Genomic DNA, 19,627 nt, shown 5'->3' on the forward strand with positions numbered 1-19,627 from the left:
AATTATAAGGATAAAAAATATTAAAAATATAATTTTTTCATAAAAACGTTGTTTTTTTAACAATATGAAACTTTGTAAAAAAATATTTTAAAAAACATTGATACTTTTTGAAATAATGAGTGGTTCATGATAAAAAAATCACCCTGTATAATTACACTAGGCATCAACGTTATAACACATATAATTGTGGTCATTTGTGTTTGAAATTTTTATCATGTACACGATAACATTAAACGGTAATTCCAGCGAAATGTCTTGTGATATTTTCCCGCCGTTAGAAGTACAAAATACCTCTCAGCTGTGTCTTTTAAGCCTGCAAACACATAATTCTATACCAAACGTAGAACCGGATTGCAATACAATAGGTTTTCACGATTCACTCGGAAAATGTGTGACTGTGACTATACCTACGGGATCGTACGAAATAATTAACTTGGAGTCGATGATTCAAAAACTATTACCGAATCATGTTACTTTGTTTCAACTCAAGGCCGATGGAAGCACATTGAAATGCTCGATGACGTGTAGTCATGATGTTGATTTCACTATTGAACATAATATATCGAAAATATTAGGGTTTGAGAATAAAGTTTATTCTGCCAAGACACTACACGAATCTGAACGGATAGTCAACATAATGGTTAACTGTATAAAAATAGATTGCAATCTAATTTCTGGTTCATTCAGTAATGGTATACCAAGCCAGACTATACACGAGTTTTTCCCTTCTTCACCGCCTGGACATAAAATCATACACTCAGAAAAAAAAGTACAATTTTTAAGTAAAAATGGCTATTGTTTTAATGAAAAACGGGCATGATTTCGAGCCTATGAAGTGTATTCATAAAAATGTGGGTATTTCTTTAATTGAAATATGAATGGCATACCGAGCCAGACTATACACGAGTTTTTCCCTTCTTCATCGCCTGGACATAAAATCATAGAAGTCCCAAAACATCTAGTTTTCTACCGGCTTAATTCTTCGTCTATAAGTAAAGTGAATATAGTACTAAGAGATCAAGATAATAATTTGATCAATTTAAGAGGGGAGCCAATCACAGTTCGTATACAAATTAAACATTAAAATGGCTATTAAGTTCAACAGCTATATAAAAAGAAATGCTATCAAGAGTCGCTACAGTTCTACTAACAAGATTAATACGTCGAGACGTACGCCGATTGTAAAGAAACTAACAAAGAACAATCTATCATTTCTACGGTCTTTAAAAGTTTTATAATCATGGATGACATGTATTTGGACGTGACCGGCGGATATGAAGACGAATACAAAATAACTCAAATGCAGTACCACTCTTTCATCCCCTATTCTTCAACAGCTTTATCCAATAACGACGAAATTAGAATATCCATTCAAAATATGGACGCTTACACTCTCCCCTGCGAGAGCTATCTCTATATTGAAGGTAAATTAAATAAACCAGCAGATATTGCATCATATGCGAACGAAATTAATTTTACAAATAATGGTATGTCGTTTTTGTTTTCTGAAATCCGGTTTGAAATTAACGGTGTTGAAATACAAAAATTAAAATCTCCTGGAATATCATCGAGTCTTAAAGGGTTTTGCTCACACACACCGAATGAATTGAACAATCTAAAAAATGCTGCTTGGGACGTAGAAATGAATGCCAGTGAAAATAAAAATTTCACGTTAAATAACAAATTTGCTGGTTGTATCCCGCTCAAACACTTGTTTGGATTTTGTGAAGATTATAAAAAAATACTACTCAACTGCAACCAACAAATCATTTTAAACAGATCGTCTACGGACTCTGATGCGTTGTACGTTTCCGAAACCACTGCGAATGACAATAAAGAAAAACTCAAAAAAGTAGTGATTGAGCTGAGTAAAATTATTTGGAAGATGCCGGTTATCAGGGTGAGTGACAAAGAAAAAATAAAACTATTAAAAGTATTAGACTCTCGTAAACAACTTTCGTGTGGGTTCAGAAATTGGGACTTGTGAGAATATCCGGTTCTCCTTCAGAACACTTCTCATTCATGGACGGTTAAATCGAGCAGTTTGCTCGAGAAACCCAGATTTGCATTAATTGGTTTTCAAACAGATCGAAAAAATAATTTATTTAATCCGTCTGGACGATTCGATCACTTTTACCTGAAAAACCTTAAAATACACCTAAATTCTGAAGTGTATCCATACGAAGATTTCCGTTCAGATTTCACAAACAACGTTACGGCCATTTTATATAAAGCATATACAGATTTCCAAAAATCATACTACGATAGAGAATATAGTGAGCCGCTACTGTCAAAAACCATTTTTGAACAATACGTACCAATCATAGTCGTAGATTTATCACGACAAAACGACAACGTAAAATCGTCGACTGTTGATTTACGCATCGAGTTCGAAACAGGCAAAGCCATTCCAGCGAAGACTGCAGCTTATTGCCTCATTTTACACGATCAAATTATAACTTATAACCCTTTTAATGGTGATGTAAGGAAATTGTAAATAGTTTGTAAATAAAAATACTTTTTTTTTTAAATATCACGTTGTTTTTTATTATCATCGACCAAAGCCACAATAAAAATGTAAGTATAAAATATTACATTTTTTGTTTTTTTTATTAATGTACCACAGTCACAATAAAATATTACATACTTAATTATTTTCCAAAACTCAATCTACGGCTTGCTATTTCCCATTTTCCTGCTCTTGTCTTAGGTCTGCTGACTTCAGGCTAAAAAAAAAAATGTTTTTGTTTAGTATAAAATAATATGCAAAAATATGTTTGTATTACCTCAATTTTTGCCGAATAAGATAACCAGCCTCTTGCTAATTGTTTGAGTGCTTTGATTTTCAAATCTGCTATTAAGCAAGTACCTGCGACTGGAATACATTCTTTCAGTTTCCTAACTTCGATGCGGTTCAAATAATCTTCAACATCGGTTATGGCTGTATCTTTAGATAACGGCATTTCCTTTCCGAGAAACATTGAAATCTTACATGCCTGATCCAATGCAGTGGGCCGTGTGTACATTGTTTTCATCTGAATAACTTCTTCAATGGCACCACTTAACTGTAAGATCCTTGCAACATTCCCTTTTGTCAACTGCACATTCTGGTCTTGAAGCAAACATTTGATTGACAGTATGTTGCATCCGTTGTATGGTTCTATTGACATCAATTTAAACTCATCTAACAGTAAGTGTGATGGCAGCAAAAAATTGGCGTTTTTAAGAACTACATTTAGAGATTCATATAAGCCCACACTAATTTTCACGCACTGAGAGTTACTTGAAATACATATGATACAATTAAACATAAAATCAGGATCTAACCCTATATTTATAAAAATATTGTCATACACAAAAAAAGTCGAACAGTCGATAAGTTTACTAGCCATTATGATGGATTAAACGTACAAATTGTCACTTCTTGAAGAGCGGGTTACGACTGACTTGTCCTATGCTCGTGTCACACGTTTTATGCAGTGCTGCCGTGTGGAGCGGGGATTAATCCCTACTCTATCATATATGGTGGGGATATGTATAACGAAATGAATAACACACATGTTATGATATAAAGAATATTTATTATCATCATTAATAAGATATTATTATTATTATTATTATTAATTAAAAAATTAATTTCGTATTCCTCTGAGTTGATTGAGACTTGCCGTCTGTTTAGTCAAACAAAGATGGTGGGGATGGTGAAAATCTGTTAAAGTAAGTCGGACCATCGTTCTCGTCAACAGCCTGTAATAAAAATGTATCAATATCCGTTTATCAAGTAAATAATGTGTGTATTACCATAGGTTTGATTTTCCGAATTGGTGCCCTCGTTGGTAAACTCGAACGTGTTGAAAAGTATTCTCGAAACCCACTTTCCTCGTCAGCACCCTAAAAATAAAATAACGGTTAACTCGAGAAAAATATTTTTTTTTAATTTTTTAATTACCCGTGACTGTGATAAATCGTTTTCGTCATGTATAATCGACGGTGACAAAATTGAGTATCTTGGTGGCGATATGTCAACGTTAAAAGCTTCCGTTTTATTCTGTAATAAAAATAAGTAATCATGATACGAAAATTTTAACAATCGAAATATTTAAATAAATTTTCATACATTTATAGTTATTCAGCTTTTCCATCCATTTGATTGCCAGCTGTTCAGTTGCGAGTAATTTTATCTGATGTATAAAACTCTGTTTGTTTTTCGGTATATGGCTTGTGATTAATTCGGCATGAATTCCTTTTGTTATTGAAACTACTTCTTCAAGTTTCGCTGATTTATCAACATTAAAATCGGTTTTAAGGTAGTCGGTTATTTGATCGATTTGATTTAAAATAATAGGTCGTGTGATGGCGATTTTCATTGTTATGGTTTCAAGAATTGTGCTCTCTAAATCTTGAATTGTCATAAGATCTCTTTGATTTAATATAGTTCTACATCCGTCTATTTTTTTAGACTCCATGACCAAAACATGCTCTCCCTTATATACTCGTGAGCAATACAAATTCATCTTCCAAAAAAATAATTTTTTTATAACGTACAGTAGTATCCAGAATGTAAGATAAAACATGGCCCATCACTGAGTAAATACGCCTCAAGAAGTCTGGAGAAATATTTACATAGCGCGACGGTGTAATTATTTGCACGACGATATTGAACTCATCTTTTGAATCGAAACCAACGTTTAAAAATTTACGGTTTTCAAAATCGATTGTAAAATTAGTGCAATCGATAAGTTCAGTCGGAGATGTAGGCGCAACATATTTGTACAACCGATTCATTTCACTGATTGATCCACCCATAATAACACTGTTATAAAACTCGCGACTTGACACTGTTAAAACAAAACTAAGACTGAATGTTCATACACTGAATTATTAACTAATTGTTTCGAGTATGGTGAGGATAATAACTTATAGTGGGGAAACGGTTCTGTAGTGGGAGACTATATCAAGTATACCTAATATGAGTGTTTTATATATGTATACCGTGGCAGTTCGAATCCCGGACGATCGAAATAAATTTTTGCATTATTTCCATATATCACACGTCACGTCCGACGGCGGCACCTATGGCTGGGCGGGGTGCGGTGGGATGTGGTGACGGTGTGATGTGGTTGAGGGGCGGGGAGCGGTGTACCGACGGCGGCACCTATGGCTGGGCGGGAAGCGGTGGGATGTGGTGTTGGTGGGACGTGGTGGCGGTGGCGGTGGCGGTGGTTCCAGTAGTGGCTTTTTTACCCTACTGGGGTAGTATGGGGTAAGTTAAGATAAACAGTGTTTACTTACCGGTGATTCCTGTACGGGGAGCCAATTTTTTGTGGCGGTCCTGTACGGATACCACAAATATGCGTGTGGTGGAGAGGTTACACACAAAAAAAAACACTTTTTTAAGTCGCAGAAGTGCGGTGGTGTGTGGTTTATTGTCTGGCAGCAAACAAGTCACAGAACAATAAGACGAAACAATATAATGTATGTTGAAAAAAAAAAAAAAACAAAGTGAACACACTAGGGTCGAGAGACGGTACGCGCGAGGACGGTGGTAGTGCGATAGTTGTCACTCAAAATGCGGCCGTGGAACTGACTTACTACAAGCCGGTTCGCGGTACCGGCGGCGGTCGACATTTCCAGGCGCGCTTATCGCGTGTCGGTGTCGGCCGTCGTCGATTGGCGGTTGACAGAGAGAATAGACGGCGCGGGTTTCCGCGCAAAGGCCGTTTGAATTCAAACGACTATTACGCGGGACCGCGTCAAGTTGACGGTTAGTCATGTGACTCGATTACCACTGACCACCACTGACCACCGCCACTAGACGTCGAAGTGTTCAATAAAAGTGTTTATAATTAATTTGATCGTTTATTTGTGTACGTCGGTGATCGGCGTATACGACAGACCTAACCATATTGGTGTAAGTTTATGCTTTCTAGTGTGGTCGAGTATTAGTACGTTATCCCCTACATCAGCGGTTCCCAAACTTTTTCCCATCGCGGCACATTATTATTAGTTATTATAAGTCACGGCACACTTTGGATAAATATCATCTATATACTTATCGAATAATACGTATAGATATTAAAAATATTAATATAAATATTAAAAATAAGAAACGTGAACGACTTTTATCAGTTGAACAAGAAATGCGGGTGTGTTTATCGTCGATCCCACTTAGAATTGAACTATTATGCAAACAACATAAAGCACACGTTTCACACTAAAATTTACAATTATATCTTTTTTTTGTAATTTTAAAGTTAATTTTTATAATAATTATTTTTATTTGTATTATATGTTTTAATATTTTGAAAAAAATCATTTTGTTTTTTTTTATAAAAAAAAGTTCAAGTTATCGCGGCACACCTTTCAAATTTCACGGCACACCCTTTGGGAAACACTGCCCTACATGAATGTCCTCCTGGTTTTGACCTTTGTCGTAATATTTCTTAGTTTTATTCTTTGTTTTTATGAGCATATCTCTGACAAGTCCATACGCAGCTTTCATTTCGTATGCATAGTTATCATATGAATAACACGGTTCGGATCGCCTTTGTAACTGCGACGGGAACTCTACTGCGTTTCCATACAATAACTCATACGGCCATACGGTTGGAAATTAGTATTTTCATGTACAGCTGAATTAAATGAAAATGTTACAAAAGGTTTATGCACACACCAATTGTGTGCGTGTTGATCCATCGTATGCCTTAACATTTCTTTTATGATCCTATGGGTTCTCTCGAGCCCCCCATTAGTTTGTGGGTGATATGCGCTAGCCACTGTTTTATTTATTTTGAGTATTTTACATAATTCCGTGAAAATTTCACCTACAAATTCGGGTGCGTTATCGGTTAATATTGTCATCGGTATGCCATGCATACATATGAACTTAGTGGTAATCTTTGGTAATCGTATTAGCTTTATGATCCTCTAATGGTAGGTATAGTTAACAAAAATTTCGTTAAATCAAAGATACAATTGGTAACATTTTAATGAATAATATAAATAATATTAATGCTTAAATTATTAAAAATACATATTTTATATAACAGGGGGATCAAATGCAGAGGTATATAGAAACAGAAAGCAGTTTTTTTCATTAAATGTACAGGCAATTTGTGATTCAAATTTAAAATTTCTTGACGTAGTTTCGCGGTGGCAGGGGTCAGCCTATGATTCCCAAATTTTTCAACATTCAAAAATATGCTCACGTTTTGAGAATGGAGAATTTAGGGATAGTATTCTCATGGCAGATAATGGATATCCTCTCAACAAATATTGCATTACACCACTGTTGAATGTGGAAACTCCAGCAGAAAACTTGTTTAATGAATCACAAATCAGAACAAGAAATCCTATAGAAAGAACGTTTGGTGTGTGGAAAAGAAGATTCCCAATTTTATCTACAGGGATTAGATTAAATATAAGGAAAGCGCAATGTTTAATTATGGTCACAGCTATTTTACATAATATTGCAACAATAGAAAAAGAACAAGTACTACCTCCATTACCAGTAGAAATTGAAGAAGCCATTAATTTTGTAAATAACGTTCCACATAACCTGGCAAATAACCGTATTAATAATGTTAATAATAATAATATTAGAGATCCATATACATATACGTTACTTTGAAAATTTATTGTAAATATTACAATAACACAAGTCAAAACTAATACAAATAAACAAAGTAAAATATTAAAATATATAATAATAATAATGATACATTTTAAATAATAATTAACAAACATATAAAATTAGGTATCACATGAGTTATTAAATTTGTATAAATAATAATATTTTAATAAACATATAAATAGGTAGTAAGTATTGTAATAGCACTACTAATAAAAAAAAATTTTTAAAAATATATGTATAGTACAAATTATTTGTAAGTTAGCAATAATTTGCTACCTATTTAATTACTATAAAATATTAAAATATATAATAATAATAAACTTCAAAGACTAAACATTAATAACAATCACATAATTAAATTAATTTACCTATCACAGCTAATATAACAAAATAACTAGAAACTTTTAAACTTTTTACTTTGTATTATTTTAATACATTTGTTTATATATTATATACTGTGAAAGTGTGAAATATGAAATAAAGCCAAATTAACCTAACATAACTTAATTCTAATTTTCTTTTTTTAATTTGTAGCTCAACTTGCAGTATTTCTATTTCAATAGCATGTTTTTTTTTTTCATTTGCTGAATTTCAAGCTGAATTTTGGCTTTATTTAGAGAGGCAATACCTAATTTTTCATCTGCAAGGTTGCACCATTTTTTATTTGTGGTTGTACCAGTAAACTTTTTTGGTTTTTCATTAATAGTATCATGGTCCTATAAAAAATAGATAATTAATAATAAAATGTGATATTATAATATGATATCTATATAAAAATGTGTACAGTACCTAACCTATAAAAATAAAAGAACATTTTTTTTTTGAGTTTTTAAGTTTTTAAGATTTTAAAATATTTTTATTATAATATACTTAATCAAAATACAGATTGTAAGTACCTATACCTTAAAAACATTAAACCACAAACATTCTGTACTTACTACTTAGGTATTATAATAAGTTATGTCTTATTATATTAGTAAAACAATTATAAATGCTTAATTACCTGTGAAAGATCTGAAGATGCAGGTACATTTATGATTAATGGTTCAGATACTTTAGTTTTCAATAATGCTGGAGAATAATCGTTCCAATTTTGCTTTCCAGGATAACTTGACATTGAATAAAAAACTGTTTCTGAAGTTGACTGTTTGTTAATAACATTTTCATTTTTCTAATCATTATCATTACCATTGTCTTAAAAATATATATATTTAAAATTTAATATGTCTATTAAATGTAAGAATACAATATAACTAACCAGATTCATCAGTTAAATCGCAATCAAATTCTGCATCATTTCCGGTTGCTTGAATATTAATAAGGTCAAGAGTTTCTATTTCAGATTGACTATAAATGATAGAATTTTTGGGTGGTCCACCTCCAGTCCCTTTTAAATATGATTTTTCAGAAGTCACTTTTTGTTTCAGTGTTTTTTTTTAATTTTCCCATTTCTTTATTAAAATATTTACAGGACGGTGTTCAAGTAATCTATTGATGCTATTGAATTCATTAGCTAAGTCGTCCCAACTTGATTGCTTCTGTTTCCAAGTCAATGAATCAGATTTCTTACACTCAATTTTATTCCATCAGTTATGTACTAATATTTGTAAAAGCTCTACTTCATCAACAGTAAAATTTGCACTTCTTTTGGCCATTTTAAGTAACAAACTAAAAATCTATTATGATTAAATATTTAATACATTTAATTCTTTACAATTTTTAACTTCCTTTTTATTCACTAAATTAAATTTTATTATAAGTCAATAGGTATTTTTTATAGGTATAAGTATAATACCATTAATACCAATTGTGGGACGTGGGTACGGGCTACAACTAAAAAAGGAAAAATTGAAAATTGAAACTTCAATTAATGAGTTAATACGATGATAAGTGATAACAATGATAACATGCTAATTTGTCATGGAACAATATACAATGTATAGTTTTTTTGAAGCTCATCTAAATGTAAGATTGAAATGAATTGATTTACATGTTTACCTTTAAGGTTCACCTTAATCGTGGATTTTGGTTTAACTTAAACCTAGGATAAACCACTATTGAAATACCGGCCCTTAGTATGATAAAAAAAATAAAATAAAAAAATTCATATGACGTATATTAATGGTGTAAAATAAAGTAAAAATCAAGTTCAAGTAGATTGATATTAGTATATTACAAGGAGTAAAATAAATATATACTCCACTTATATTCTCTTTTTATATATTTTGATTTTAAGAATTTGCTATTGTTTCAATCAGTTATTGAATGTCAAAGTACTTTTTATGATTCATTAATTACATAAATTGATTATTATATTCTATAAATTAATATTTAGAATTCTTTACTATTTTATTCCATAAGGTTTTTAGAAAAATTGCATATACCAAATACAATTATTGGTGCAGTAGATGGCACACAAATAGCTATTATACCACCCAATGAAATTGATGAATTGTATCAAGAACATTTATATATTAACAGAAAACAGTATCATTCAATCAATTATCAAACAGTGAGTAACTTAACTGTCTTAACTACCTATCCAGAGGAGTAGTAGTGTTCATACAGATCCTCCTCTGCTGTCGGTTTAAACGGGAAAAAAACTACTTATCCAAATTGATATGTACCCAAATCTAGAGTAGGTATTGTAAATAAATTGTAAGCAAACGTTGTTCATAGGTAACAGATGCTGACTTAAAAATATTATCAAACAATGCAAAATATCCAGGCCGTAGTCATGATGCATACATTATATGTGTGCTTTTTTACATAAACTTGCTAATAATGTTGAGCTACCTGAATATGACAATGAAGAAGAAGAGGATGAAGACGAAGAAACTCATGAACAAGAAGTTGAAGAACTATTAAATGCTGGTCGACAGACACGTCAACAACTATTAGATCAATATTTTACACAATAATAACAATGATTGTAAGAACTTAAATTTGAACTTCATATAAATGTATTCTTTATAAAATTCTTTTTTTTTTTATCACATGAGATAGGTAACAGTACTAGATATTACTAACAAAAACCATACTTGGTATTCATAAAAATTAAAAGTAACAATGGTATAGACTTAATTACATTAAAATAAATTTTCAATTAATAATTTTTAAGGTTAAAAATGAGTTTAAAAGATAAATTGAAAGAGGTAGCTCATTATATTAATACTGAATGTCCAGAATTAAATTTTGAGAATGTCTCGGTTTCAGATAGTTGTGTAAGTAATATTTGCATGACCATTTTTAAGAAAGGTAATGATCACAATTTGAAAATATCTATAGTGAATGCGATTAAAAGAAAAAATTCATCTTTTCGAAAGTGTATTGTAACTATGAACTGTGATGATATAGCTAATAAATCAGAATTTAATAATAGTAAAATAATAAAATGTATTGAGTATTGTAATTACACGGCTAACGATTTTGTAAATTACAATTACACAACTCTATCTAACATAGGTATGTAGACACATTAAAGTTACAATAAATAAAGTTAACAGGTATAAAGTATACAAACAATGTAAAAAGTATTTCAATCTGTCATCGTGTCTACAAATGAATAACACAGACAATATAATTTATCCAAATAGTTTTTGTTTTAATGAAACCTCTGATAATGATGCTGATATTTTTAAAAATTGTACTTCTGTAACTGTGCACACAGAGTCTGAACTTCTGCATAATGACAATTTTATATCATTTGAATATACAAATGCATCGACAGAAATTGATTTTATTCGAACTAAGAGAGATCCATTAATACCTAGTAGTACTCCAATTCTACCAGAAAACATAACCGATGAATCTGTTTTTGTTACCCCGAGTAAAATAACAAACGGAAAACATCATGTACCAAGCCCCCTCAGGAATGCTTATTATAAGAAAATACCTGTAAAGTCTGGCGTTATTTTACCTCTGAAAACAAAAAATCAATTTCCTAAACAATATGAAAACCATGATTTTGTGTTTTTTGAAGGATCTTTCAAATTTTCATTTGAAGAATGGTCCCTTATGAATTATACAAACTTCAAAAGTCAAACCCATTTGGACAAAACAAAATATCCTTTTATGTTCAGAAAGCGCATTAGAACTGTGAATAATACATGTGTTATTAATGCAAAAATGGTCAGATATTTTAAGTCATTGCAATGTGTACATGTATTGTAGCCATGAGGGGTGTAAAACTTTTAGGATTAAAGTCCAGCTTGCAAACGGAACGTTCGTAGCAAATGTCTATAGTTCTGGTTTGAATTATCATCACAATCCAGATGATGATGGTCTCACAAATCACGTAAAAGGGTTTCAGCGAGATTTGAACAAAGAAGCGCTAAATAAGACTAAAGCGTTTTCCTTCAGGTCAGACACTATCAACTTGGAATCACCCACTCAATTGAGTTGTGGAAATTTGCAAGGTATTAAATCAGATGATGTCATTAGAAAAATCAGATCAGAGGCCTTGACTGCTGATGATTATGATAAAGATGATTTTCACGATATTCTATTGATGTGTAACGATAAAGAAAACAGCTTTGTACATTATTTCGGTATACCGTCTGTACACTGCTATAGTAAAGAACAGTTGGACATACTAAAAAAACTAATTAAAAATCAAAAATCAGTAACTGGTTATTTGGATGCAACTGGTACATTGGTCATGAAAATTGACAAGAACACCAAAAGAGTTCTTTACTATGTTCTAGTGGTATATGTACCTTTACTTAGGAATTCGAGTGTTACGTGTCCCGTTGTAGAGATGATTAGTTCAGCACACGATATAGTTGCAATTTCACAATGGTTGAACGCTTTCAAAGCATTTGTTTTGAAAAACAAACTGCCTTGGCCTTATGGGTCTAATGTCACTATCATTAACATCTGTGTAAATCATTACACAAAAATCATAGTAAACCATGTATATAAATACTTTCAATCTGAGACAAATCACAATAAGACTGTAGAAAAGATGAAAAGAAATAATATTATCGATTGGATATGTATACTGTTTAATGCAAAGAGTTTGGAGGATATTGAAAATTGGTTTAAAATATTTTCATTAATATTGTTGCCTCCGTGTAGTACAGGAGAAATTAAAAATGCTATTAATACAATGATAGACAAGTGTAATGTTAACCACCAACTGTTGAATGAATCAAACAACGAAGGCAAAGATTATTCAGACGAAATAAATAAATTTCTATGCGAATCCGACACGAATAAGTCCATGATGTACTGTAGATTTCAGTATATCAAAGAACATATAAAATCTAGTGTCTTACCCCATTGTTCTGTAAATAATGAAAATATAAGCAATAAATATTACGATGAATCATATTTACACGAGTTTATAGTCAAGTGTGTACCTTTCTTATCGCTGTGGACACCTATTATGAATAATAAACTCAACAATGGCCAGAGTAATGCTACCGTTGAATCTTGGTTTAAAACTGTAAAAGTTGACATACTTGATGGTGACCGAAAGTGGAAGTGCGGTCGGTTTTTAAGACTTATGAGAGAGCGTGTGATGAATGCATACAAACAAATAAAGTATAATATTAGAAAAAAAACTTGTACGCGTGCACTAAATTTTGACAATAAATCTAGGCAGATAAATACCAAAGTGAATAGGAAAAGAAAAATCTCAGAAATTTCTAGCCATAACCATTTGGACGCAATAGATAGTTGGGGAAAAAAGAGAAACAACACAAACATCTCTAACCCACTATGTACCGTCCTTTCACAGCCTTGTCGTTAAAAATCCCAAGGTCTTCGATCTCTGTAGCTGATGAAAATAACCTTTCACCCAAAGTGGTCGATGGTATTGAAAGCGTTGTGGTCATCAAATGTGACAATGAGACTAGGTTCACTGTTGATGAGCCTTTTAACAACTATGTGGTTGTACATGATTAGAGTAAGCCATTGTCAGATAATTCTTTAATGAAATCAGTTTCAACACCTGGTAGTCATAAATCTCCATTTCGACTATCAGTGCAATCTATAGACTTGCACAAAAATATGCTCCCTAAAGATTTGACGTACTAAAAACAAATGCCAGAGAATAGAGAATATATAGTTGGAAGTTATAGTTACATATTGCCTAGTGCCCGAAATTGTGATATTTTGGCCGATCTTTACTTCCAAGATTTTGATACATTGTCTGGGGAAAAATGGTTGTGTAACTTTGCTATAGATATATGTTTGATGTCATATGCTTTTAAGCTGGGTTTAAAAAACACACAAATTTTATCAGACAACCATGCGAGACTGCTGTTGGAAAAAAGAGAAATTGGTGAAATACATAACAAGACTACTATTGCTCAAGACAGTATGCTTATTATACCATGGTTAGTTAATACTAACCACTGGATATTAGTTGTTATAAAATTCAAAACATCAGAATGTTACATCATGGATCCCTTTAATCCATACGACACAGAAAGCCGATCATTGAAACTTCATTTCAAACATGTATGGTGTCGTGGTCTGTGTGTTGCCGCTGGATAGCGATAAATTGCATTCCTAAAAAAGACAGAATTGTTAATTATGAAATTAATGATTTTTACTGTGTACTGTGTCAGAAATCATGAAATTAAAATTATTATTAGATTACAATATACAATATATAATATAAATTGTATTACTATTATACTTATCTATGCATTGTGCTATAGTGTGTTATTATGTCCCACGAATCAGTGTACTAGTCTAACTAATTAACCTTAAAATTTCGTTATTCAATTGTATATGATTAATATGTATTATTTTGTATTTTGTCATGATCTAAAAGCGTGGACGGTGTACCTAGTTCGTACTTAATATTTTATTACACTATACGACGTTACCAGCTACCTATTACAATAATATTTCAAGTGATCCGTGTTTCGTCTCGTATTCTGTACTATACTACTACTACTGCTTACAGCATTCAGGTATGTATTCATACAAATATACCAATAATATACTTATAAATTATTAATCCACAACTGGTGTACCTTAGTTTACACAATTTCTAACTGATTTAGAATTGGTTAATACCATGAAATAAGAAAATCTTCTTATTCTTCTTAGTTCATGGTAATTACGTACAATAGTAATTAACATGTCGTCGAACAAATCAAACAATTTGTCATTATTGTCTATTTTCCCAACGTTTGTTGTTAAATACTTTTTATAATACATATTGATTTATTTGGCAAGTATACTTAAAACATCAGTTGTAGGATTCTGGCATCTGCCATCATAGATATTATATCCTTTAGTCTATAACTGAAAAGAATGAGTTCTCATGAACCATTTCATTATTTTAGTAACTAAGCATCGAACGGTTTTTTTGTTAAAGTAGATCCCTATTACCTAATGGACAAATGTGATTAGGATAGTATTTTTTATTTAGGTAAGCTACTTGATTTATTTTAAACTAATTATCATGATTTAATATAATGTGGTTAGGGATATATACAGCTAGCTGTAGTATAGTAGTGTTCAAAAACTTTGGAAATGGTCATTGGTCTAATTGGCACTGACAGAACTTAGGCAGTTCTCTTATATACAGGGCCAGTAGTTTTAAAAGATATCTTATCTGATGAATGCTATCAACATTTCATGACACTAAATATAGCAATGAGAATTCTTTTAAGTACTGATCATTCTAAATATGTAGGTTATGTCGCCAAACTCTTGGATTATTTTGTGAAAACATTTGAACAAATGTATGGCTCCCACTTTGTATCACATAATGTACATAGCTTACTACATATAGTTGATAATTATGTAAAATATGGACCTCTCGATAACTGTAGCTGTTTTCCTTTCGAGAACTATATGAAAGTTTTAAAACAAATGATTCGAAAACATGATAAACCATGACAGCAAATAATTAAACGTTATGATGAGATCTATATTAATGACAAAATAAAATTTGGAAATTATGATCATAATACATTCACTGTTAATAAACCAGATTGTTTTATACTAACAAGTGCAGGTGAAATAGTACAAATTATTGAAATATTATCGAGTTCATCAGTTATTGTTGGAAAATAATTTAATAGTAAAAGTGATATGTTTGAAAAACCAATAAAATCATCAAAGCTAGATATATATGTTGTTAATAATTTATCTGAAAACTCTATGCAGTGGCGTGTATCAGATATTTAAAAAAAAATTATGATTTTTAATATGGATGGTAAATTGTTGGCTCTGCCAATATTGAAATAAGTATTTATTTTTTTATGTGTGTATGAGTGTTAAATGTATTTATAATTATTTAAATTTTAAAACTGTCTTTTAGGTACCTACCTAATTATAATGTTTTTTTTTCTTAATTATTTATATATATTTGTGTTTATGATTTAAAATTAGTTATCTAGGTAAAATTATGTATCTCATCTCTTTTTAAGGTTTTAATATGTGTGTATAATAATTTCAGTAATTTAAAGTTGTGTATGGTACGAGTAATGTTTTAATGATAAAAAAGCATTGTAAAAAATATCTTTGTTAATATATTTTTATATTTGTGTAATAGGTATTTATGTTTAAGTTGGTAAAAAAAATTGTATTTTACTTTTATCTTAGAAATATGTGGAGTGTAGTATGTTTTACTGGAGACAACACAGTAGCAGCTGTGCCTAAGTTTTGGTATCGTGATGGTTATTTTGCGTGGCCAAATAAGTCTTTCCAGAAATATATTGAGTGCCGTGTAAATCCAAATGAATTGGAGTTTACACATTTTAAATCCAAGGTTCCACACACAGATATAGGTAATGATTTATATTTTCATTGTGTAATTATTGTTTTGTAAAATTAAGTTATTATATATAATATTATATGCTAGATATAGTATTTATATAACTATTAACAAACCTTCAAATTTTATAGCTAATCTTTTAGAAGCTCGATAAGTAGCTCAAGATAATTCTGGGATATCATCCAATGAAAATGTCGATGTAAACACAAACTTAAAAAGGATTCGAAAATCTAAATCAATTAATAAAAAAAATGAACCTGTTAATATTCCAAGTCCTGCTGGCCATATTTCTGAAGGTAATATTAAACATTTGTATTTATTAATTATTATTATTGTTATTTATATAATTATAATTGTATTATGTATGATAATAGGCTATTATAATACAGTATACATATTATTATAGTTTAAAATAAGTTGCTCAAGATTTATGAACATATTAATTATAGCTGATTATAGGCATTAATTTTGTTCAAAATTTTTTGATCATCATGACATCATAAAAGTTTAAATAAAATATTGTACTCAACTCAATATAATAGTATACACTATACATTCATATTACTTTCTCTTAACCATACCTATAACCTATTTTACAGAATCTGAAGACTTATTTAATATTAACGATGATTCTGATAAAGATAAGTCATACAGAAATGAATCCAGTCCAAGTTCTGATGAAGGTAACAGTTTATTCAATGATACAACATTAAAATCAAAATTAAACGTTGAAACTCCGCAATTCAAACAACGTAAGAAAACATCCACTGAGAAAACTTCTGAAATATCAGGAACTGCCAATAAAAAATTGAAAGTATTTCATCATAACATTTCTACCAATTCAAATCACCAATCATCAACACCTGAAATACCAACAACTAAAATATCTACAAGCACATAAACAATATGATCCTCTTCTATCGAACTTGAAAGTGATAAAGGTAAAAATAATTTTAACGGTTTCATTGTGATATATAATTATACATAAATCATTTTCAAAAATCATTGTAGGTATTGTATGTGGTGTTTTGTAATTATAAACAATAAATAAAATATTTAAGAATATGAAAAACACCAGTTAAAAAAAGTAAATTTCATACCCATTTTTAGATTCTAAAATAAAAGCAACTTTTTTTTTAACCCTTTATATATATTATTATTATACATATTAAATCATTATGCTAAAATAGTTTGGTTAATTTTTTTATTTTAAATTATACAATAATTTTGAATTACAAATGATTCAGAAATTATAAATTGAAATTCAAGTAAAAGGAATATGAGTATTTTATTTTTACTTCCATTGATGATCACTTATTAATAAATAATTAAGAAAAAACCAATTGGTTTTTTACCAATATTTTATATACATAAGCATATATGAGTATGTGAGTTTCATTTATGTAAATATATTATACATCACTTACATGTTTATTGTACTTTATAGCATTCAAAAAATTTGTAACAAGAAGCCTAACCAATATAAAGTATGAAATTGAGTCCATCCAAAAAAGACAAGATTCTTTCCGTGAGCTTTTAGAAACATACTTTGAAAAATGTTCTAATCCATCTACCCATCACTCATCAATCTGGGATTCAGATGTATTCCATGAGATTATCAGCATTGAAAATGATAATCAACTGGAGTTAATGGAAGAAAATCTGACTTATAAAAACCAAGTTGTATGTACATTTATTTATTATAATTATTCAAATATATTATTTTTATTATGATAACTGGCATTGAACCAATATTTCAGATTGTATCGTTAAATCGACTAGTTGGAGATTCCTTATCAGAAACAATTAGAAAAATTATGCAGAAGTTATTTTCTGATAAGTTTCTTTCTAATTACTCTTACATAGGATTTAAAGGAAAACATCAGTTTTCCACTCTGCAATGTTGAAGCTTAATATTTGGTAAGTCATTTTTAAAATCCATTTTTTACACTTTATTAGTAAACAAAGCTTTGATATTTTGTAATTGAGTAATTGTGTTGACAGAATCCGTAAAGAAGATGAAAAAGTATCGGGATACTCCATTAAAAGAAATAAAAAAACCAATAGAACTTTGGTTAGCACAAGCTCCGTCTCGTTTAAAAAAACAAGCAGCTAAAAATCTTTGTTCCACTAGTGGCCATTTATAAAACTTACTTAGTTTTCATTAATAACTATAGGTATCTCCAAACGTAAATATAAAAGTATTTAGTATTATTTTGTATTTTCTTTATATCCTTTATTATTTTATTTATGGATACGCATATATATTTTAATGTAGGGCACATTTTATTAAAATGTATTATTTTGTTATTTGATTGTATTTATTTTGAATACATATTATAGCTAAGTTTCATTAATAACAAATCTTGTTCGATCTTTTCGCGCATTCAAATCCATCGCTGCTTGGCGGCAAGTGGTGGCCACGCTCAGCCACTCGCAATGTTGGTCAGCCTGATGCACGCGTCACCCTGGTTCGGGTAACCACGCGTCGGCCGCCGCCGTAACCGCCGTGTTGTTCTCTGTGTGTGTGTCTCCGTGGGCTGGTGGCCCATGTGTTTTTGATTATTGTTGCTGTTGCACGCATAGACATATAAAGAAAGGACTGATAGCAGAGAGAGAGGTCCGAGGCAAACAGTGTTAGAAAGAGATAGCTCACAACTTAGGTAGGTCATAGAAGAACAAATCATTTTCATGGAATATATAACAAAATTTATTTTTTATCACTGCTATCACAAAATACGTTAGTAATTTTTTAAATTAATTAAATTCAAAATTTGTGTATTATAATTAAAATAAAATGGTTTACAAGTGTTCTATAAAATTCTGTAGGTGTGCTGACGACGGCTGCACATGCAAAGCCGATTACGAGTGTGCGTGTGTGTGAGTGCGCGCATGGACGGCGGCGAACACGCAACCCGTCCTGTGTGCCGATACTTACCTACCCTAGTCGATAACCTTATGGGAGAGAAGAAAAGTGGACTGTATTTAAATATGAGATCGGAGCTGATTGCGCATAGAGAATTATATCTATCAGGAAGATGATGCGAGGTACCTAACCTAATGCGGTAAAGCAAATATAAGACCGTTGTTTGCGGTCTAAAATATACAACCAATTTATTATGATATTCTGCAATACGAAAATCTTACAGACTAATGTTAGTGGCAATAAATAGTGCGCGATCACAAGCCGATCGGCAAAAATAACATATTAATACAGATGCACGTCGAAGACGACGAATAATAAATCA

At 30.8% G+C, this 19,627-nt stretch overlaps 2 protein-coding genes and 4 pseudogenes across 3 annotated transcripts; 2 read left to right on the forward strand and 4 right to left on the reverse strand.

Moving 5' to 3' along the window:
- The first annotated feature begins 1,240 nt into the window (after positions 1–1,240).
- LOC149060006 (uncharacterized) lies at positions 1,241–1,987 on the forward strand. Its single transcript, XM_089227383.1, has one exon. The coding sequence runs from the start codon at positions 1,241–1,243 to the stop codon at positions 1,985–1,987; it is 747 nt and encodes a 248-aa protein (XP_089083509.1).
- Positions 1,988–2,651: 664 nt separating this feature from the next.
- Positions 2,652–3,392, reverse strand: LOC149060007 (uncharacterized). The gene is made up of 2 exons (XM_089227390.1): positions 2,787–3,392; positions 2,652–2,726 (listed from the first exon to the last, which is right to left on the reverse strand). Exons 1-2 carry the CDS (start codon positions 3,390–3,392, stop codon positions 2,652–2,654), a joined length of 681 nt encoding a protein of 226 aa, XP_089083516.1.
- Positions 3,393–3,429: 37 nt separating this feature from the next.
- LOC149060008 (uncharacterized) lies at positions 3,430–4,980 on the reverse strand (annotated as a pseudogene).
- Positions 4,981–6,370: 1,390 nt separating this feature from the next.
- Positions 6,371–9,288, reverse strand: LOC149060009 (uncharacterized; annotated as a pseudogene).
- A 3,713-nt stretch (positions 9,289–13,001) lies between these two features.
- On the reverse strand, positions 13,002–13,473 carry LOC149060010 (uncharacterized; annotated as a pseudogene).
- A 2,738-nt stretch (positions 13,474–16,211) lies between these two features.
- LOC107172069 (uncharacterized) lies at positions 16,212–18,543 on the forward strand (annotated as a pseudogene). Its single transcript, XR_016189915.1, has 6 exons — positions 16,212–16,392; positions 16,511–16,675; positions 16,979–17,320; positions 17,827–18,062; positions 18,140–18,299; positions 18,384–18,543. The product of XR_016189915.1 is annotated as an uncharacterized LOC107172069 (transcript).
- Positions 18,544–19,627: the final 1,084 nt, after the last annotated feature.

Source organism: Diuraphis noxia, unplaced genomic scaffold (genome assembly GCF_037042655.1).
Source record: "Diuraphis noxia isolate RWA-SAM2 unplaced genomic scaffold, SU_Dnox_SAM2 contig0001, whole genome shotgun sequence".
Classification (NCBI taxonomy): Eukaryota; Metazoa; Arthropoda; class Insecta; order Hemiptera; family Aphididae; genus Diuraphis; species Diuraphis noxia.